The sequence below is a fragment of the Pimephales promelas genome, chromosome 8, assembly GCF_988280905.1.
Source record: "Pimephales promelas chromosome 8, fPimPro1.hap1.1, whole genome shotgun sequence".
Taxonomy (NCBI): domain Eukaryota; kingdom Metazoa; phylum Chordata; class Actinopteri; order Cypriniformes; family Leuciscidae; genus Pimephales; species Pimephales promelas.
In genome coordinates this window covers 29994922-30017997 of record NC_142776.1, presented here as the reverse complement: position 1 = coordinate 30017997, position 23076 = coordinate 29994922, and the positions used below count along the sequence as shown (strand labels likewise).

The 23076-nt window shown below is 35.8% G+C and overlaps 2 protein-coding genes across 2 annotated transcripts; one reads left to right on the top strand and one right to left on the bottom strand.

Moving 5' to 3' along the window:
* The first annotated feature begins 4665 nt into the window (after window positions 1-4665).
* Window positions 4666-7903, top strand: cav3 (caveolin 3). Its single transcript, XM_039689640.2, has 2 exons — window positions 4666-5917; window positions 7218-7903. Exons 1-2 carry the CDS (start codon window positions 5807-5809, stop codon window positions 7557-7559), a joined length of 453 nt encoding a protein of 150 aa, XP_039545574.1. The 5' UTR covers window positions 4666-5806; the 3' UTR covers window positions 7560-7903.
* Window positions 7904-10648: 2745 nt separating this feature from the next.
* oxtra (oxytocin receptor a) lies at window positions 10649-21001 on the bottom strand. Its single transcript, XM_039689639.2, has 3 exons — window positions 20862-21001; window positions 19571-20645; window positions 10649-11692 (listed from the first exon to the last, which is right to left on the bottom strand). The coding sequence occupies exons 2-3, from the start codon at window positions 20463-20465 to the stop codon at window positions 11442-11444; spliced, it is 1146 nt and encodes a 381-aa protein (XP_039545573.1). The 5' UTR covers window positions 20466-20645; window positions 20862-21001; the 3' UTR covers window positions 10649-11441.
* Window positions 21002-23076: the final 2075 nt, after the last annotated feature.

The window sequence follows — 23076 nt, the reverse complement described above, 5'->3', positions numbered from 1 at the left end:
CACCTAGTCTTTGATGTTTTAAGGGTGAGTATAACAGTAAAGTGAACATAATCTGTGTTTAAGAGATACAGTACACACTGTAATCCATTTAAAAACTATAATTATACAGATATATATTTTCCTCAAGGTTCATGACCACTGCTGACCTTCATGCCTTCTTTCACTTCCCCTGTCCTTCACACTTTTCTTCAGTTCACCTCCCTTCATTTTTTTTTTTTTTTTTTGGTGTCAATATTAACTCCAATATGTCTGTCTCCAGTCACACCATGGATTAAAAAAAAAGTATTTATACATGTAATCAATCAGCATTTACTTCTAGTCACTTTTCAAGCAAAAAAAAAGGACAAAAATACTGTATGTTGGGGTTCAAAATAGTAAAGATATACAGTATAGATGTAGTATTACTGTATAATATATTCACTGTTAGTAATTATAAATGTATTTCATATTTTTAGAAATACAATGCATTTATGCAATGAAATTCATATGTTGTTTAAGTTTAATTTAAGTCTAAACTCAATCAGTGGAAAATATTTACCCATCCAACTTTCCCTTCTAACCCATTCAACCATTTCAGCTAATGTCAATTAACTCAGCCAAAAAAAAAAAACAACAACAAACAAACAAAACAAAAAAAGTAAATCATTTTCTATTTTATGTCAGTTGTCTTCTAGGAAAGCTATTTGTGTTGAGACTGCATAAATATTTCCGCTATGTCCCATCTTGCTGCTATTGACTCCATCACTTGGGAAGACACTTTGTGATCTTGTTGTTCTCAGTAGGCTATGTGCACAGGAAGCCATTAAGACAATCACACAGAAACACACACATGCACACAATGGACCTAAAGGACATCACAAAAGACAAATAGAGATAACTGAGGTGGAGGTGTCTTCACTCTTGGATCAGCGTGAAATTAATCCAAATGATGCTCCTGGTGTTACCGAAGCTCAAACAGGAACACAAAGGCTCTCATCATAGGGACCCAAAAGAAATCAACAAGCGTCACATACAGTCGTGTACACATACAAAAAATTTTATACGAAATATGGTATATAAATGGTGGCAGCAGTCACATTTAGAACTTTTTTGTTTTATTTTTAAATGTTTAAATGTATATTAGAGGTTAAATTAGACATTCTCTGATGTACTTCATTTTTGCCGTCTTACATTAACACATAGTGGGCGCTAGGCTACTTCGTTTGTAATGCTACACTACCCTCGTATGTTAGACATTGGTATTGCAGGACTTTCAAAGAAAAAACACACACACGGATTCTAATTTACTCAGTTATCTCAGTTATATTTAGATGTTTGGAATGAGTATAGATCTAAAATAGTTTCCCTCATGATGTATCTGTCCACTCAGGTGCGCTTCGAGGATGTGTGTCTGAGGGCACTCTGTTTGAGACTCCAGACTCTGTGTCACGACTCACGAGTGAGTGAACGATAAATTCCCATAAAGCAAAAACATCTAACTGCATATTAATTAAGGCTTAATATTAGTATATTAGTTTTGATATGGATCTGGCAATATTTTATAAATATATGGTATATGTAAATGACCATTTATGCTAGGCTACATTATGAATTAATGTCAACGTTTTGATAACAGTAGTAGAACTGTAATCAGATTATCTAAGATGGAGCTGGCAATCAACAATACTTTTAACACCATTTATTAACCTTATTTTCTCCATGTACTCATTTTTAACACTAAAATATATTTGTATTGTTATCATTATTAATCCCAAGACGTCATATAACTGACGTCGTGGGACGTCTTTTGACCATACGTCAACATCAGCCTTTTTAGGTTACCCTTAAACGTCGGTTAGATGACGTTATAGGATCCTAACCCTACCCCAGACCTAAACCTACCCCGTCACCTAACCGACGATAAAGGTAAAGCGTCAGTTGTGTGACGGCCTGGGATCGTCATGTAACCGATGTTTAAGGGTACCCTAAAAAGGCGGATGTTGACGTAGGGTATGGTCAAAAGACGTCCCAAGACGTCAGTTATATGACTTCTTGGGATGAGACTGTGTTATAAAAATAAGTGTTAACATTCAACATCTGTATTAAAAAAATAATTAACCTACTGTAGCCTACTATTAACTTAATAGGCTACAGTAAAAATATAGCCTAGGTTTTTGCCTAGATCATGACCTAATGTTGAACCTTAAAGGTGTTGCCTGTTCACAGAAAATAACTGATATAGTAAAATAGTAAATAAAATGTCCACCCCTGCCTTTTAAGTCAATCAAAAATTAAACATAATCTATAACAGCTTTTATTGTGTGTGGTGATTTTTCCCCCATTTTAAATGTGTTCTAATTATAATAGAATTTTGCTCAAATTCAAGACCAATAACACGCTTATGTGGCGGAAGCTTAGGTGACTTTTATTCCTCCATCTGTCCTTTAACATAGACAAAGTACAGTGCATTCCCTGTTAGTGCAAATTTGAAACATGTGGGTCCAGGATTAGAGCCTTGTGGAACACATTGTACCATTTTTCCAGAATAGGTGCACTTAAAATTGCATGGTTTGTCAGGTAAATCAATACATTTGCCATAAAGGCTTATCTGACTCCAAAGTACAGCCAAGTAGTCAGCTGTGTCAAAAATCTGGACTGAAGTCTAAAAAAAGACCAGAAAGCTAATAATGATATGTCTGTCTTCTCTCCTTTTTAGGCTGATAGTTCCCAGTGTACAGCTCATAAACATGCACTGGATAAAGGTGGTCTGTCATAATGTGCTGGACACTGCGATCTCCCCCTTCTTCAGAGAAGATTCATCAGAATTCGTTTGGAAAAATATGGACAGCATTACAGAACACAGTAGGATCAGCTTTTAATTGCAAAGTTTTCCAGAATGACATAAATACATACAGTATATACATGACATACAAGCATTTCTCTTTAGTTTCATGTTGGACATGCAATTGCAAAATACTTTTTTCCACTTCCAACAACTTTTTTCCACTTCCAACAACACTTCCTACGCAACAAATTCTGTATGGGGTGAAAATGGGTTGAAAGTTATTGTGAGAATGTGTGCTGTGTTTGACAGTTACATAACTAAAAGACGATTGTCTTCTTCTGTGGTGGCCTTTTTAAACAGATACAATCAGTCTCGAAAAGTCACATTTGCATACCAATGATGCTTGCATTGATCCCATCTTTCTTTGACAGGTTTTTAATAGTAGACATCATCATTTGAGATATTTTATGTGTAAAGCTGAGCTCATGCAAATCCCTGGTTCACACTTGAGACACCAAAATTGCTGGAAGAGCTGATAGATGAGCACTTTTTTCAAGCCTTTAAGAATGAATAAAATAAAAACAATACATCTCTTGAGGCGAAAGCTGCTCATGGGAGAGTTTGAGAATAATCTCATCTTCTTGCTTCCTCATGTTGCATCTGCTTAGAAAATTACTTGTTTAAAAACTGTGATTGCTAACTGATTACTAAGCTTTGGCTGCTGAAAACCAAAACTTCAAGCAATAGGTTTGCATATTAATACAGCAGCCAGCTTCTAATTTTAATTCACACTTTTGAATATTCTTCTGCTTGTTTATGTAGTAAAGAGTAGAGCGGCCTGTGGATCTTAAGTAAAGATGAGGTTGGTTCACTCCCCACTGTTATAAACGGTCCCACAGATATAAACGGTAGAGACACAGGCATGTCTGGGTGGAGTATTTTTGTTCTTCTCTCCCTCAGGATCTGAACCCCATGCCAGCTCACAGAACACTGAGAATATTTCTCTAATTAGCAGAAAGACATTCCACACACACCTCCGGCACATTTAAAGCTCTCTCTTCCTATTTTTGGTGCATCTGAGCAAATGTTCAAAAATCCTTTTTTTTAACCTTCTGTCATTCATTATAAAGATAGACATAATAATGAAAAGTGATGTACAGCAACTGCAGGATTACACAAAAGCTGAAACTGTTACATAATTAGTTTTTTTATTAAATAATAAAAAAACAAGGTAGCAGCAAATGTTATGCTGTTTATGTCAATGAAATTATGCAAAGTGATGCACAACACGCAAAGGCGTTATAGGGACCTTTTTTATTTTAATTCGAGAACGTAAAAAAATCTTTCCATCTTTTAGCAGTAAAAAAATACCTTCTTCGTTTATTTATTTTGTTATATTCTTTTGGGGGGTTTTTTTTAAAAAAAAAATTTGAGAGAATATAAGCTTTAAAATGTTTTAAATTATTTTACATGTTATTAAGTGTTAGAAAATAATTAATTTATTTGGTTATTATATTTGTATTTTCTTCTAAATTAAAAAACATATTGAAACAAATGAAAATATATTTAAAAAATGATATCAGCTAAAACTAGAACTGAATTTAAAATGAATAAACACTATTCGCGAAATTATCAACTTAACGTGAGTTGCACTTCGACACGGTACAGTGTGGATGAACACAATGTTTGAGGAGAGTGCAGCTGTCAATCATTGCACCGGTGTGGATACTGGCATTCAGAATCACAGATTATTCTTTTTGGAAGTACTGTATGACCAACATAATAATTTTCACCGCAAAATGTCCTCTAAACTACAGTAGTAAGAAACATCCACTTTTGTTCTGGTTCTGACATTGCAATAAATCGTGCTCATTAAAGCTAACAATTTCTTACCATATCAGGCAAAATCATGTTAGTTAACAACGTCAGCATTGCGTGACTACATGTAATGTCCTTCCAATATGTAACTTATCCTTGTTTCCGCATGGTCCGGTTGCAGTCTCTTTTTTCTGTAGCCACTCCGAAGTCCAAACGAAGTCTTTTGCATTTTACAGCGGGTGAATCTGTTGTGACTGGTGATTGTCGTTTAAACTTTCTGGATACGCCATCAAATTGATAAGTTTAATATCAAGTGCTGTGAGAAAAGGCTATAAATTTCCACCTCTAACATCCTCACACACAATATAGCCTACTAGCCGAGACTCCTCCTTTATGTGTCGATGTGTCCCAGATGTGACGAAATGGCGCAATGACATGCTCGAATTTCCCGCGGAAATCAACCACTGGAATTAAAAACATTATTACAAGCATACCGTTTTGAGTCGAGCTATGGCAAGCAGATAGTTTTGAACACTGGCTGGTTATGTATTTTCTCAAATATGTATTTTGGATCATTTTTAACCCAATAGAAAGCTACAGACTGCAGCTTTAAATTGGATTTAAAACCAAAACCAATTTTTAAAAAATAAAAGCTTATTTAAAATAGCAAATCAAACAGCATCTCATTCTCAACAATACTGAAATAACACTGAAATAGTTTAACACATATTAATGCTTTGAAAATGTCAATATGTATTGTAAAGTCTTTGGCATCAGTTTTCAATGCAACACTTCAAAGTGGAAATTCATGCCACTGTGCAACTCCTGCCTGGCTGACCCCGCAGCCGTGTGTGAAATGTGACATGGCCACTGGTTTCCCCTTCAAGAGGTGCTTTTACCAAGTGTGTGAGTTATGGACTGGGCCGTATGGGCTGTGTGGGGCAGAATAGGTAATGGGTGGGGGTAGAGGAGGGTAATGTACTGAGAGACAGTCAGTGTGAGCAAGAGAGAGAGACAGGAGCCCTGGCTGGTGCAGCTGTCCCTCGCATTCCAGGCGTGTCGTCAGTCCACAGATTGGAGAATTAACTGGGACTAGGGACTGTGGGGCCATTCCGACACTTTTCCTTCAGGCGATAACTTAGTTTGCTTTACTCTCCTTCCTTTCGGACACTTGTGTAATACATAAATCCGGCTCTGACCAGTCTTGGGCCAGAGGCCCCCAATATGGCGGACCAGTATAACACCAACGAGGAGAAAATCCTGAGGGATAGTCACACCAAGGAGATTGACTTGATCAACAGGGACCCAAAGCAGATCAATGAAGACGTTGTGAAGGTATGTGTGTTTTTGGTTTGACAAACAAACTTGACACTCAAACTTTGCTATTTCATTTGAAATGCCATTTAAATTAAAAGAAAAAAATGTTGTTTTTGGGAAGTATTTGCAGAAATGAATAGCTTGCACACACAAAAAAAATTATATTAGCTTTTTTGTTCAGTCAAAATAGCACTAGCTTTTGTTTGTTTGACCCAAATGTGTACATATAAATATAAATACATTTTGAGAAACTGATAAAGCATGCAAACTATTCTTAAACTTCCTAAATGGTGGAATTGATATACAGTAAGTGGATCGATCTGGTCCGTAGAGACAGATTTGCTTGTGTGTGAGCTGCACTACATTTTATGATGCAGCTACATGGTATGACCCAAAAATAGCACCAAATCTACTTCTGCCAGGACAGGCCATATTATAAGTATTTATAGAAGGGGGTAAAAGGGTGTGTCGGACAGTAAAATGTATGACTTCTTCAGTAGCTCCCATGTGTTTAAATAATTCACTAGATTAGTATGGGAAATTGTGCTATTTAATGATCCGTGTATATAAATTAATACAGGATGGTAAAAATTACACTACGGTGTTCTTTCACTGTTGACTGTGAGTGTAAGATCACTGTTGTCATTAGCAACCCTTTGTGTATCTCTCACTATGTAATAAACAATCAATCAATCTATCTATCTATATATGGAGTCATGATCCTTCGGAACGATTTGGTGCTCAAGAAACATTTTATATAATAATCAATATTGAAATTTTTTATTGTTTCGGAAACTGACACCTTCAGAATGCAGAAAGTCTAAAAGAACAGAATTTATCTGAAATATAGTTTTACTATCACTTTTGATCAATTTAACACATCTTTTATGAACAAAAGTTTTTTTCAATCTCCATCTCATTCAAGAGTTTAATTCCAAATGTTGTCAGTACTGCGTGTTAGTGTCCAAGCTGCATTTAGCATATTTACTGGATATTTCTCGGTCAACTCTTAAATAGAGGTTACATAAAGATTTGAAATACCTTACTGAAATAGTTTGTCTACTCTCTATAGTTGTTATGAGATTGAAGCTAAAATAAACAAGCTGCCTTACTGATGGGGGGATTTATGTATCAAATGTCGCTGTTTGGAGAATTAATCATCATCCATTTTAGGAGCACAACCAGAAGCAAACCCATGCCGCATGCCTGCCAGATCACATTGACTGTTCATTTCTCAATCTTTGGAAGCAAATCTCTCCTTCTTGAAAAATTGAACTAACCAGTAATGTTCCCATACCCCCCTCCCCCCTCCTCCCAGGTGGATTTTGAGGATGTGATAGCCGAGCCCGATGGCACCCACAGTATGGATGGAGTGTGGAAGGCCAGCTACACCACCTTCACTGTCTCCAAGTACTGGTGCTACAGAGTGCTGTCCGCCATCTTTGGCATCCCAGTGGCGCTGCTGTGGGGCTTCTGTTTCGCATGCATCTCCTTCTGTCACATTTGGGCAGTTATGCCCTGCATTAAGAGCTATCTGATCGAGACCCAGTGCCTGAGTCGAATCTACTCTCTCTGCATCCACACCTTCTGTGACCCCTTTTTCGAAGCTCTGGGGAAAATTTTCAGCAGTGTACGGGTGGCATTACGCAAAGAGGTTTAGATTTCCTAGACAAGTCAAGGTTTACATGTTCGGTCCTACAAATAGCGGATTTTGGGTAAAAGTTCCCTAAAAATGAAAGAAATGCACATGTACCCCTATGCATTGATTTATGTTCTCACTGTATGTAAGAGGCTTTGGGAGCAATTCAGAATTAGGCCACCTGCTTGTTCAGAGAGACATACTGTATGTATGATGAAAGGCCTCTCTGACAGACAATGGAGAACAAGTCTTATCTGATATCATGGGGTTTCTAAGTTTGACAGATTAAAATGGGTATGTTGCTGCGTGTGGTATTTTTATCATGATAATGTCAGGTGTATTCTGTACAACTACTAATTAAACAGTTCATTTTAAACAATAATGGTTTGAATTGTGCTTTATATATAGGTGTATGGGGTTATTGATGAGAATAAAACATTTCTTACAGGGTTAGTTCACCCAAAAATGAAAATTAATTATCATTAATAACAGTCATTAATTACTCACCCCCATGCTGTACCAACCCCGTAAGACCTTCGTTCAAGAGATTTCCACGACGCATGCGCGAGAACTGAAGTTGTTGAAGGAGATCGCAATTCAGGCCTACAAGGAAGAAATGGAGTAGTCGAATAAAGTCGTTATTTTTGTTTGTTTGTTTTTTCGAATAAAAAGTATTCTCGTCGCTTTATAAGTTGAGCCACTGTTGTCACATGGAATATTTAAACATTTTCTTCATTGACTTTCTAGGCCGTCAAGTTTCGATCCCTTAGGGAGCCTATGTAGCAGTGATCCACCTCTTAAATTTAATCAAAAATATCTTCATTTCTGTTCCGAAGATGAACGAAGGTCTTACGCGGTTGAAACAGCATGGGGGTGAGTAATAAATGACTTAATTTTCATTTTTGGGTGAACTATCCCTTTAATTTGTGTAAAGCAAATTTACAGTTTGCCTAATTCATTCAACAATAACAACAAAAAAAATCACCGAAAAGGACATTGGATATGATTTTGTCACTTAAACTCATCATGATGTAGTGTTTCGCTCTTTGCGTAATTTCACATTTTATAAGACACTTTTATTGAAAAAATATAGGCTATAATATAATGATTTTACAGTGTGATAAATTTGCTTTCAACTCTTCACTTTAAGATGGATTTTTTATATTCCACTTGTCAACACATTTACTCACAGTTAGACATCAACACAACAATTTATTTCAATAAATAAAATCTACAGCTACACATATTAAATGTAAATAGGCATTATATTTTTTCAGGAGGAAAAATCAGTAGCTTTTTAAATGGGAAAAGTAACAATAGTTTCAGTGAATAAAATATTTAAAAATTATAAAATAAATATATTTTTCTGAATACAGCCTTTCTCATCTTTCAGCACTCATAAACAATTATGTAAACTTTCCTTGTCCTCTTAAACATGTTTTCTTCAAAATGTTTTATAAAGATGAAGCAACAAACGTAATCATAAGTATTTAGAGCAATATTAAGCAAAATATGTAAGTGGAATAAACACTTTAATCTTACTGATTACAATACTCTTTCACACAAGACAAACAACCATAAAAATGGAGTAAACAACCAGTCCTTCACTTTTAAAAACAAACAGGGTGTTTGTCATATTTGATTACCATGATACATTGCAGAAACATTTGGCAAAGAGATGTGGTCCTATTATAGACTGGACAGTAAAGTTTACATGTAAAAGAACAGTGGTAACGAGAACATGTATGTGCCTAGAATGTGCTTGTGTTCTTTAAAACAAACAAACAAACAAAAATAATCTATTTTGACAAATCAAGTTAAAAATTAGCAACTGGCCATATTTCTCAGTAGCCCACCTTGTTCTCAAATCTGCATGTACTGTAACCTGTTTTGTGTAGAGACTGACAGTTGCCTCCTTTTAATGCATAAGGGGTGTTTTCTCGACAACAATGTATTAAAAATGGAAGATTTGTGTACAGAGTCTACAGACAACAACTTGTCAAAATGATCCTCGATTACACGGATCCGCGAAAAAGACTAAAACGCTGTATTATTCATGCCAGGCCAGTAGTTGGCGATACTTTGTAAAGAAACACTATGCGCCTAAAGAGGGAATGCATTGACGTCACATTCCCACTGGAACCACCCCCCTCAGCCTGACTGAGTGGCAAAAGATCTGTTGCGTGACTGGATTTAATAAGGGAAACTGCGAAAATGCGACTAAAACGAACAATTTTATCAATTTAAACTAAATGTTGGACTCAATATAGTGTTCCTTACAACTTAGGCGATCCAGTGATCCATGGATATTGACATGCAGCCAGGAATCGTGTTGCCTGACATTTATGTTTGCCTGATTTCGACACCGGGGACATAAAAGTAATATAGACCTAAACATAAAGCAAATTTGCTTTATATAAATACAAGGTAGCTCTAAATCCGGGTGATCACTTATATCAGTGTTATATGGGCCTATATCATCATATCGTCCAGCCCTAAAACTTTATAGTACTTTTTTTTTTTTTTTTGGTGTTTATTAAAAAAACATCCAATAATGCAGAATATGCAATGATAGATATGTAATTGATGAGTTGTTAATATACAGTATTTAACAATACAAAATATATGGGTATGGTTTTACACCTAAATTCAGCATATTGACATAACTGCAAATCCACCTTTCGCTGACTGGAGTCCAGTTGTTTCTGTGAATTGCAGCGATCCATTTGCTCCTCTTTCTATAGCAGTCTGTAAAAATATACCTCCGATTTTTTTGTCAAATCTTGTTGTACAGTCAATCGCAAAGCTCTTTCCCCCTTTATATGTGTTGTGTTTGTTTTTCGCGACATTCACGCTGAAAACAAATACAGCCGCTCAGTCTTTTTGCCACTCACTGTGAGTAACGGCAGGCACTCCGGCTGACGGTGACGTCACGCACATTCTCATGACGTCACTGTTTTCACAAAACCGCGTTTTTGTTGTTTAAATGGAGACGATGATGGTATCATTTAACCCCCAAAACGCTGTTGTAATTGACTGACCAAAACACATAAAAAGTTGTACTTTTTTTTGTTGAAAACGGTGTAAACAGCTCATGAAATGATGTCATCTTCAGTACAAAGTGTCAACAGGTAGTGAAAAAGTTATTACTTTTCAATGCTTTTCTTTCCTTTTTTTTCTTAACCATAAGGTTGAGTGATAGATGTCATTTTTTTCAGGAAAAGGTTCAGGGGTTTTTACATGTTTACATCACATCGGGGGTATTTACACTTGGACACTCAAAGACACATTTAAGACCGACAGAAATCCGATCTGGTGGCTTGAGAACCGGCCAAGTGTAAATCCATCTAGCTGTGTGCAAACTTTGCTCCTCCTAAACAGATCTGTGTCAGTGAACGAAGATTTTATGCGGCACATAACAGCTGTTATGTTTTGTCCCAAAATCATCAGAGCTAATTCCCCCACATCCTGCTTTCATGAGCTAGGCCTACATCAAGCACAGCAAATGTTGGTGCCCAGCACCAAGACACATTCATGTGGCCAAACGGAATGTGTATGCACAACTAGATAGCAATTAAAACGACGAAGACGTGTGACTAGACATAAACATGGTCAGAATCGAACAACGATCCCTCTGTAATGTTTAGAAACACAATACATGAAGGTAAGGAACTAAAGACTGTGCATGCTCAATGTCCTCAGAGATAAGAATACGGGCGGAAAAGAAGTGGAGTAATTAAAGTGACATTCTGAATGATTCCCAAACGAAAACACAGCCGAAGGAAACCGAGTGTGACATTTAGCTTGCACTGCAGTCTTGTGTGGCTTTACATTTTAGCTTTCTTGTCCTTCATCTGACTTTCAAATTGTGAAGCAAACAAAAGGCTTTGAGGTACATCTGGTTTATGTGACGGAGGTCTGGGTGATACTCCGCTGGCTGCTGGTACTTTTGATGACATAGGTGGAGGAGTTGCTCTTACGGGAATCTTGCTCCGGATCATAGCGGCATTGAGAGGACTTCAGATAGAGTGTGGAACAGCAAAGCAGGTTCTGCTTAAGGTCATGGAAGAGATGGCCAGCAAAAAACATGTAGATCCAGGGGTTACAGCAGCTGTTCAGACTGGCCAGCAGCATGGAGATGATAAAGGGCATTGCTGTAGAGGGGAAAAAACAGCTTTAACTAAATGTAAAGAGCAGAACACACATTGTATTCCAACTGTGTGGTCTTGCCTTAAATTAAATATTCTGTGCTGTCAGTGCTTTTATAATGGTTACCGAACCTTTAACATCCATCACATTTTCATTCCACAAAATGTATAGATTTAGCAGAAAAATGTTTTTGAGATTAAAAAAAAAAAGTTCTTCACACTAAGAAAACCTGTTCACTGAAATATTCTTTGGGGAACTAATATGGCATCACTGCAAAAATCCCCGAATCTATTTTTTAACTGTAAATCCATGTTTTGGGAGATGCTGATATTATTTGTTGAAATGACACACTTACACATTACATCCGCCTCTGCTGTCTTGTATAGATATTAATTAAACATACAGTGAAAACATTAAATTATATGAATAAGGATCATTAATGTTACAATTATTTTCTTAATGTGTTATACAAGCACAGATGAAAATGAATAAGTTCAATAATTGCACATGACCTCAATTTCATAGGGGGACTTTGTTATTCCACCTTAAAAAATAATCTGGTAGGAAATAAATATTCATCACACGCCGTTTCCTTATGCATGATCTTAACAAAAAAAAAGCAATTTTACAGAAGTGGAAATCTGAGTCGGTGCCCATATTTGAGAGTTGGCTCAGAGACCTAAGCCAAACCCACAGAAAACATTTCACACACTTGGTTTCACGGTTACAAATCTCAAAACACAAACACACATTTAGGATGACAAACATTAATTATACAGCTAATAAAATCAGACATTCGTAAAAATGTGGCATCCAATAAAATCCTTATCCTAATCCTTGATTTATAACTTCTTAAGGGCTTTGTGGTCAATGAAAGGTGTGTGCTCTGTGTGATTCGACTCACACTGCCTGTTATCTTAACAAGGAACTGTAGTAGTACTTCAGACAATCAGGTTAATAAAGATGGTTACTGCCTTTTGTTTTTTTGTTTTAGTTCTTGTTAGTGTTAAAGTTACTGGGAACAAGTATTATCCTTATAGAAGTTAAGTGTCACTGGCAATTTTCTTCCTTTTTCTTCTCCCTTCTCCTTTTTAGCTAACTCGTTTTTCTTTGACGGGTATGAACAAAAAGTATATGGGCTGTTACAGTGTGTATGAATGGTGTGAGTCTAATGTGTGCTTTTGATTAAATGAAGTTGGGTTGTTGGTAAAATATTTGTTTGAATGTTGTAACTTATTCAAATATTTATGTTTTCTATGTGCCTTTGTTATTTGTATGTGATTCATTGACCGGAAATTTGCACCTGTAATGTTGAGATTTGTCCTTTTGGGGTCACCGTAGTTTTGCGCAAGGGGTGATGAACATTTAAGGTAGCTGGCGGTGTGAATGGGGAGCAGCTGCGTTTGAGCTTACATGTATTTTAGCTGAGATCTCGTGTTTTATTCGTGAACTTGAAACTTAACGCCCGTTTTATGACGGAAGAAATTATTATCAAAAGTTGTTTGGATTCCTTGGTGAGCGCAGCGAGGTACGATATCTGTTTTCATTCATTGATCATTCATAATATTGTCCGTATGGTTTTATTAGCTGTATAATTGATGTTTGTCATCCTAAATGTGTGTTTGTGTAGTGATATTTGTAACCGTGAAACCAAGTGTGTGAAATGTTTTCTGTGGGTTTGTTTTCAATACAGTTTTCACGGTGCTATGTTGATGACGTCATGGTTTGGCGAACTTAATAAAGGACACCTATGCATCAGTCGAGACTCTCTTTTTTTGGATCCAAGGGCTGCTACAGGTAGGTTTATAGTTTTCTTTAAATATAGGTGTATATACATGTTTTAAAAAAATAAATAATAATAATTATTTTGTAACACTATTTACTAATATTATTTACTTTATTTGTAATACACCTTTATGCGAAGGTATTCATAATATACGTTATACTGCATCATATCATAAATAATTGTAACCAAAGTTTAAATGCATTACAATGCACTCACCTTGTTACATCTGAAATTGGTTGTTCATTATTTGTTTGATGCATTATACTTTCTAAAGGTTTGCTCAATGAGTATATAAGTAATATAATGTATTATAACTGATTACACTAACTAATTACAAAGCATAATTAATTTATTAACAATACTTAACACTTTAGTTTAGGGTCCAATTATCACTTTTAAATAGTTGCTTAGCATGCATATTACTAGGATATTTTCCGTTTATTAGTATGTATAAAGCACATGTTAATGCTTTATTATGACCAAATTCTACATCCCTTAATCTTACCCAATACATCTACCACACTATTAATAAGCAATATTTGGAGTTTATTGAGGCAAAGGTTAACAGTGAAAATTGGACCCTAAACTAAGTGTGTAACCAATAATATTTAGTTGTAAATAAAACAAAGATTAAACGTCTATGTTTTACAAGAAAATACTATTTAATCTCTCTACCTCAAAAATTCACGTTTAATTAAATGTTACTTGCAGTTTCTTTGTAATTATTTAAAAAATAAATTCAGAGTGAAAAATTGGGGTTATATTATTTTTCAGTATTTCCTGCCAAACTGATCATTGAGAGCTATTTGAGATTAATAATGTCCTGTATTTAACCTCATACAGAGCAATCCCTAAGATCTGATATTAGCACAGATCAAATGTAACTGAATGAGAGCAATCAGGGGAAGATGAAAACATTTCACTGGGAAGGCATTAGACATTAATTCAACAGTCATTTGCAAATGAAGGGATTTATTTTGGCTACAGTAATAAGGGTCTGTGCCACGATACTGTTTATCTTTAGAAGTCCAGAAAGGTAAAAGGAAAACAGGAAAAGCTTCAATGTCAGTCAGCACAGTGTCCAAAGCTCAGACATGCTTTATCACTATCTCCAATCTTGTAGGGATTTGAATACACAATGTGGCATTGAAAAACAATTGACGTGAGAAGCATGATGTCAGATCACTTCTTTTAAAAAAATAAAAAACAGTGTTTGTGGACTGTGGTTTAATCGTGCAATCTGTCACTGAGCTGTCCTTCTCAAAGATCTTATACAAGCAAGCAGGCATATATAGACAGAATAAACAACAGATTGTTTGCTAGCTCATGGCAATGCTGAAAGATCTGCTAAGCTAGAAAGCAGGAGATGATTGACTGAGATAAACTCATTTTGCTCCTATTTACATTAAAGCAATGAGCCAATCAAGGTCATTCATTACTGGGATTTTATCATCATGGGAAAGAGGTGTTCTCAGGCATGAGTAGAAGTGAAAACGTCTCGGTAACAGATGTAACCCTCGTTCCCTGAGAAGGTTATGTTAGGTTATGTTGTGTTATGTTAAAGTAACTATTAATTCAGCTATTAGTACGTTATTATTCATTTACTATTATTGTAAAGTGTTACCCATACACTGTTAGCAATGAATCTTTTTAGCTTGCACGATTTTGCCGAAATTTCACTAATGTGATCGTATCTTAAAACAAAAATTGGCAATCCCATGTTCAGGTATTTACACTTGAGGGGAAAAAATCCCAAACCTGCAAATAATATGCATATAGAAAACCAGATCACAAATCTGAGCACTAACATAGTCTGCATCCCCATTAGAATACTGACATGACTTTGCCATACTTGGGTAGTCCTCCTTGCATACCATTGTAATGATAAGAGGAAATGAGATGCAGGTGATAGTAATCAAAAGACTGATAAGTATTCTGGTGGTGAGCTGTGTGCTGAAATTAAACATGACATTACTATTGCGGTCTAATGTAAATGGGCTGTGAAATAAATTAATTCTCCTGCAAAAAGGATGACGCATGAGGGTAAAAAGAAGAATCTGATATATGAACCATGATTCCATCGAAGCCCTTTTCCCAAAAATCTTTCCGAAAATATACTGTGGTGCATTTTAAAACGAGTTGTCTGTAGCTGCGGCATTCGCATTAAGAATTGATTCATCAGGGCATAAATGCCCTGTTATGTCGTATTTTCTACTAGGAAACCTTGAGGCAATTTTGATACCTGAGTTTTATAAAAAAAAAAAAACTTCAAACATGGCGGAGGAGAGAACGATTGCTGCTGTTGACTGGTATTCTTCTTCTTTTTTTTTCCCACAACAGCTATCGCCTTGTTTTGTCATTATAGTGCTTATTTACATGAATAACCATTTAAAACACATTTTATGATTTATACACCGCGAAAATAGCATGTACCGGTATTTGACACAATCTCTAGATCTAGATAGCTGTGAATGTAAACAATAGCGCTGATATTTTATTGAGTTGTCAACAAATGGGACATTCTGGCTTAAATAAGATTTCCACAAGAAATAGGCAAGAATAAACTTGCTATCCTTGTGGTTCCTATTCTTCTCGACAATGTGAGCACTTAATGTAGAGCATAATCACGACTTCAGAAGTGGGAAGTAGGAATTTTCCAAAAGGATGTGAAAGCAGCATAATTCCCAATATTCAACAAACAACCATGACCATCACAGATTTTCAAGACCAAACCAGTAGAAAATTAAATTTGGAAAATTAAATTTACATTGAGCAAAGAGCACACAAATATCATATTAATGTTCTATACACATTGATTAAATAAGATTGACAATAACTTGTTTTTCAGAGTAGATTTTTGTGCACTTGTGAGGTCATTCGCATCAAACATCCAGACACAAAGTTTCTGGGTTTGATCCTTCAGTCTCTCAGAGTAAGGGTAATTGAATTTAGAAATGAAGGAGTAAGCAACAAACCCAGATAGGGCTCCAGTCAAGAGTATTGCTTTTCTGTTTGCTAGTTTCTACCTCCTAATTGTGCTGCTGAGCTCACATGAGTCGGAGAAAACTGGGCAAGCACATCTCTGTACTATCGGCAGTTAGATCAATGAACAGAGAGAGAATGAAATCCTTTAATAGGAAGCAATGAAAAAGATTTTCCAGCCTGCAAAGTGCTTTATTCTGCACACTTCATAAGATTTACAGAACATTTTAAATTGGATGCAAAGCTAAGGATGCATTTTAACTGGGATGCTAATATGATATACTTTTTTTCATCAGACCTTTTAAACACTGTTCAAATCACAGTCATTTTGAAATAATTTTTCAATATTCACCTATAGGCTGCTGGCTGCTATTTATTTAATCAAAAATAGAGTGGAAAAAGTAATATTGTGAAATATTATTATTTAAAAGAACTGTTTTTTCTATTTTAATAATAACTAAAAAAAATATTTCCGACCCCATACATTTGAACAGTATATAGCGTGTATTTACAAAATGAAGATAAAAGATCCATGCAACGTCATTTTAGAAGGCCAATACAGGTCAGTGAATGTCATTTGTCCAAACGTTTTACTGTTCAAAAAAGGTGAAAGACTTAGTGGAAAGCTGTTTTTCCCTTGTAATTCAATTAAGAGAGATGAGAACAAAACTAGCGGCCATTGCCAAACTAAACGGCCTGAAAATAAAGCAAGTTCAACAAGAAGTGGCTGTTTTCGGCTTTCATTTAATCTATAACTGCAGCTGAGGTTTAAACACATCAGATCACCAGTGTTATTAATCTTATCAATTGGTCTTAGCCAAAAAAAAAAACATATTGTTGCACACTTTTGGGAAAATGTCATTAGTAACTGCATTCCACTATGGCTGTGTCAGCCACTGTTCAGGCATAAATATGTTCAGAGTTGTCTTAATATTTAAACTTTGAATGTTGTGCTGAACTTGCCATGATGTGTGAATAATCATGGTTATATGTTTTGTGCAACACTATCTCACGACCAATTCGTACGAATTCGACGCATGATTAAAAAGTGGCTAATTCGTACTAATTCGAACGACCTCACTCGTACTAATTCGTACGATTTGTCTAAACCCACGTGATGGTTAGGTTTAGGGGCGGGGTAAGGGGTAGGTCATTTGTACGAATTCATACGAATGGGCCAATTCGTAAAATATGTACGATTTAGCAAAATCGTATTAATTCGTACGAGTGAGGTCGTATGAATTGTTACGAATTAGCCACTTTTTAATCATTCGTCGAATTCGTACGACTTGGTCGTGAGATCGGGTTGGTTTTGTATGGTCGAGCAGGTCATGATGCAAGTCTCACACTCTCTTTCCTCTGAGTCTTATAACATTTCATTTTTCTCTCTGAAGTGTGACATGACCGTACTCTCTTTATTGCAGGACAAACATGGTAAATCTCATGGCGAGGACATTGCTCACTGACATTTTATTGTCAAACACACTAGAGAAGCCATGGAGTAACCTTTTAACTCTGAGTAATCCAATTTCTGAGCAAACCTACGAGTTAAAAATCCATCAATTACTATTTTTAAATAATGTATTGTTTATAAGCTCAAAAGTTTTAGGGTTCCTCAATGTCTTTTGTACTGAAAAGATGGATTTTGTGTGCATGTAAAAACAAAATGACTATTTGTAAATAATTTTTCGAGCACATAATGTAGGCTACAGTATTAATATCATATAGAGGCATCAAGCTTTTATTCAAAACAACTGTTATTTACCACCAGTATGTTTTTTTGTTTGGGTGATTTCTCATACAGCAGACGGTCATGATTTAAGCGGTGTAGCTCTTCTGAATATTAATGCTTTCCCGAGGCCGGCCTTTATAGCTTTGCTGTTTGTAGCGGAGTACATCTGTAGTGATTTAAAAGTAAAATGCCCACCAAAGCAACCCTAGATCTGGACTGATAGAACATTAGTCATCTTATTCAATGAATTACAATGAATTAAAACCAGCTTCTTTTCTTTTGCCTTGAAAAGAACACTTGAAAGTAGACAATCAGGAACCATCTCACATGAACTCATTAGGCTAACCATTTTAATTTTGTAAGCTATATCTTCACTCTGTAGTAGGCTACCAGACTGATAATTGTTAAACTTTAAACCATGTGAACATGAGAATAGCTTAGCATGTTCAAGTATTGTATGAAAATAAATCAGTCTAGAAGAAAGTGAGATGGGGAACGTTGATAGCGAACAGCCTTCCTAATTGGCCAACAAACTGACATAGTGTATAGGCTAGAATCCCTTGCTTAATTAGTAAGGGTGAATTCAGGTAGATTGGGACACTTTTTGCCATCGAGATTGCTGGCTAAAGATATACTGTATGTAAGTTTCTTTATTTTATCTATGTTTCATTTGTTGACTGATATTTTACAAATATCAACCTTATTTTTTAAATGTAATTTTGTTTATGATTAACGATTATGTTTATGAAAAAACACTTGTGATTATTATTATTAATGCTATAATTATTAATCATTAAAAAGTTGGATATTATAAAATAAAAAAACTCTAATATATCATAGATAGATAGATAGATAGATAGATAGATAGATAGATAGATAGATAGATAGATAGATAGATAGATAGATAGATGGATAGATAGATAGATAGGTTTAGTAGAGGTGTGGGGTGCGTGTGTAGGCTATTACACCCAATAAAGTGCGTATGCACGCAAAAACTGTATCATATGCATGCGTATAAATTGCACGATAAACAATGCGTGATGTAGAGATGTTTTTTTCATGAGATGGATGGATGGATGGATAGATAAGAATATCAAAAAGGTATTTTTTTAAACTAAGAATAGACCTAGACCGAGCATCTGTAAGTTCAAGAAATGTAGTTCCAGAGAAGCAAAATTGGAGAGGGAAAACTTTTTGTAACTGATCCCAAAAATATAGCAATAAATGAAAAATCCACAGACTAAAAAATTGTTAATCGAACTTCCCTCACCAATGGCATAAACTACCCATAACAAATCTATGTGCCCTCCCTCGTCTCCATGTAAGCAATTTCGCATCTGGGCCTGCAGATAAAACTCTTATCAAACTGTTCAAGAAACTTACCTTCCCTTGGTGCTTCAGGATCCCATGCTGACCACATCTGTACGGAGAAAAACGGAGTCCAGCACACTATATAAGCCAGTACGATGACAAAGGTCATTTTAACAGTGGTGATTTTGGCCTTGGAAATAAGTTTGACGCTGCTGACCCGCGTGAGCGCGCTGCTTTTCGACGCTTTGGTTGTGAGAGTGATACACGGCTCCTTCTTCGTCTTCCTTTTAAAGTTTTGCCATATTTTAAAGCTTATAAGTCCGTAGCAGACACTCAGAATGGTCACTGGTATGATGTATATTGTCAGACTAATCCATGTAATGTAGGCTTTCGCTCCCCATGGCTGCACGAAATCTCCCCAGCAATCATATACTCCTGGACCCACCTCACGTAAGGAGAAAATATAAACCTGTGGGATGCTAAAAAGTAAGCTCAGTGCCCACGAACAAATCACGTAACAACGGTCCTTTCGCTTGTGTAAAGAACGGAGTGGCTGACAGATTGCCATACATCTGTCTATGGACATCAAGACCAGCATGTACGTTGAGGCGAACATCCCAACGGTCTGAAGATATTTCACCAACCTGCACAGTATGTCTGGCCCATAAAAGCGAAATGTGATGTCCCAGATGAGCTGAGGAAGAACCTGGAAGACAGCCACGACTAAGTCTGCGATGCTGAGGTGCTTCATGAAGTAATACATGCGAGATTGACTGTGCTTGGCGGTGTGGATTGCAATAAGGACGCAAAGGTTACCGGCGAGTGCCAGGAAGAGCACCAAAGACAGTACAGTAACTTCCACTTTTGCAACCTCTTCGTTCCGCTTCAGGGGGTTCACGCCGTAAGTTTCATTGGTGACGCTGGAGTTTCTAGTTGTCTCATTGAAAGACCAAATGATGTCCTCCATGGTGCCAAAAGCGCACACCTTCTTCTCCACAAATGTCAGAGAACTGATTATTTTTCCTTGCGCATAATTAGCCAGTATAGGCAGCCTTTCATCTTTGGCACTATGAGGATCTCAGGGAACAGGGAAAGCCCTTTGCTGCTCGGTGATGATCCCTCAGTTGTTCTCAACCTTTACTGTGAACTATACACACAAAAAGCATTAGGCTATATATACAAAAAAAAAAAAAAAAACCTATTGTAATCCAGCACATTTATCCTTTATTTTACAAATAGCCTTATAAGCATGTTTTTTTTAAATGAATAGATAATATAGTATAAAAATATAACTTAGTAGTATTTTAACATTGCAAATATATTTTAACATTGTAAATATAATTTTTAATGTGCAAGTACTTACAATTATTGTGCATTTTGGTGTAAAGCAGAGTCCAGATGTGGAGAACCTCCTTTGCTCTCACTCGGCTCGCACTGAATGGAGCGCGTCACGATATCACCACTTATACATCTTCTCAATGGCTCTCCTTACCCAAACATACCTATGATTTCCACTAGGGGTCCGTGTGCTCTATTGCAAATCAGTAAGCTCCTCTGAAACGGTCCTAAAAGCCTGATTTTTTTTTTTTTTTTTCCAGTGCTTTTTTATTTTTTGCATGTTTACTGCCTTAATAATATTTCTTTTTGGTAAGGGCATTTATGATGAAAATTAAGCTATGTTTAGAGCAAACAAAAAAAATATGATGGGAATAGAGCAGAATCAGGAGAAATTTTCTTTTTTGTAAAGGAAATAATATAGAATATCGGTAACAATTTACATTAAGGTTCATTAGTTAACATGAACTAAGAACGAACAATAATTTTTCATCACTTAGTTACTACTAATTTAAACATTTACTAATACATTAATAAAACCAAAGGTTGTATGACTAACCTGCTGTATTTGTATTATCTAACATTAAAGATTAATAAATACCATTACAAATGTATTGCTCATTAGTTCATGTTAGTTAACACATTAATTAAAATTATTGTAAAGTGATACCAAAATATCCTTTAACTAAATGAGGTTAGATAAATATAAGACATCTTTCTTAAGTACATTAACACAAATATTAAACTCATTCGTACAAAATATCAGCCGGAACTGTTATCATTGAATAACATTTATCTTTGGTGGCATGTGAGAGGTTGCAGATCATGTTTTGAATATCCACCTCAAGAAGACTTATTAGTATGCCCCAAACAGGCCTTATCACACTCCATCAATTGAATGCCCGAGTCCTGATCTGCGTCAGCGTCTCTTAGTGGACGCGCTGCATACCAGGGTCGGGAGGATTTCTGAAAGTCAACACGCTTATAAAATAGTGTCGACCGAGAAAGGACATCAACAGTCAGTTACGGAAATTACATTATCATGTCAGACGATAACATGTTTTCATAACTTAGAATTTAAAGTAGGCTAATGTATTGGCAAAATGTGTTGTTACTCTTTTAAATGCAGGCCTGTATGTTTTTTATTATGAATAAACAAAGAACATGTGTGTTGCTCTCAAAATATGTTTCTAGTCTGTCTGTGATATGGAGAGAATTACAATAAATGGGCTATAATAGTTCAAAGTTAAAGGAGTAGTTCACTTTTTTTAAAAAAAAACCTTTTGCTGATAATTTTCTCACCCCCATGTCATTTATGATGTCCATGTCTTTCTTTCTTCAGTCGAAAAGAAATTAAGATTTTTGATGAAAACATTCCAGGATTTTTCTCCAAATAATGGACTTCAATGGGAACCAAACGGTTCAAGGTCCAAAAGACGGTTTCAGTGCAAACCGCAAACTCTTCAAAGGGCTTTAAACAATTCCAGACAATGAATAAGGGTCTTATCAAGCGAAACGATCGCTCGTTAAAAAAAAAAAACAAAGTTTAAGTTTTATAAGCTCAAATGCTCGCCTTGTTCTGTTCTGTGATGCGCATTCGTGACTCTCCTGTTCGAACTCGTTCATCAAAATGAACAAATCTTTTTCAGAGTCAATTTGTTCATTTCATTCATTGAATCAACCAAATGAAATGAAAAAAATATTCGTTCATTTTGATGAACAAATTCGAACAGGAGAGTCACGAACGTGCATCATAGAACAGAGCAAGGCGACCATATGAGCTTATAAAACTTAAACTTTGTTTTTTTTTTTTTTTTTAAATGAGCGATCGTTTCGCTTGATAAGACCTTATTCATCGTCTTGAATCATTTAAAGCCCTTTGAACAGTTTGCACTTAAACTGTCTTTGGTTCCCATTGAAGTCCATTATATGGAGAAAAATCCTGGAATGTTTTCATCAAAAACATTAATTTCTTTTCGACTGAAGAAAGAATGACATGGATATCTTGGATGACATTGGGGTGAGTAAATTATCAGCAAAAGTTTTTAATGGATGTTATAACAAAGAAAAAAATCTGTCTGTTAAGATCACCAAATTATCATTATAGATTGACACTGTGCAATCAATCGACCTTGCTAAATCAATCGACTGTGACTGTCACTCATAACACCCAACGTGTCAAACAGGTCAGCTTCAAGAGGAATAAATGTTACAGCAACCATTCATGTTTTTCATCCCCACTG

Bases quoted from the DNA above. Each gene is read 5' to 3' on its own strand.
- cav3 (XM_039689640.2), top strand. From the start codon at position 5,807: ATGGCGGACCAGTATAACACCAACGAGGAGAAAATCCTGAGGGATAGT. The intron at 5,918-7,217 runs GTATGTGTGTTT...CCCTCCTCCCAG, and splicing joins TCAATGAAGACGTTGTGAAG to GTGGATTTTGAGGATGTGAT.
- oxtra (XM_039689639.2), bottom strand. From the start codon at position 20,465: ATGGAGGACATCATTTGGTCTTTCAATGAGACAACTAGAAACTCCAGC. The intron at 11,693-19,570 runs GTAAGTTTCTTG...TCCCCTCTACAG, and splicing joins TCCTGAAGCACCAAGGGAAG to CAATGCCCTTTATCATCTCC.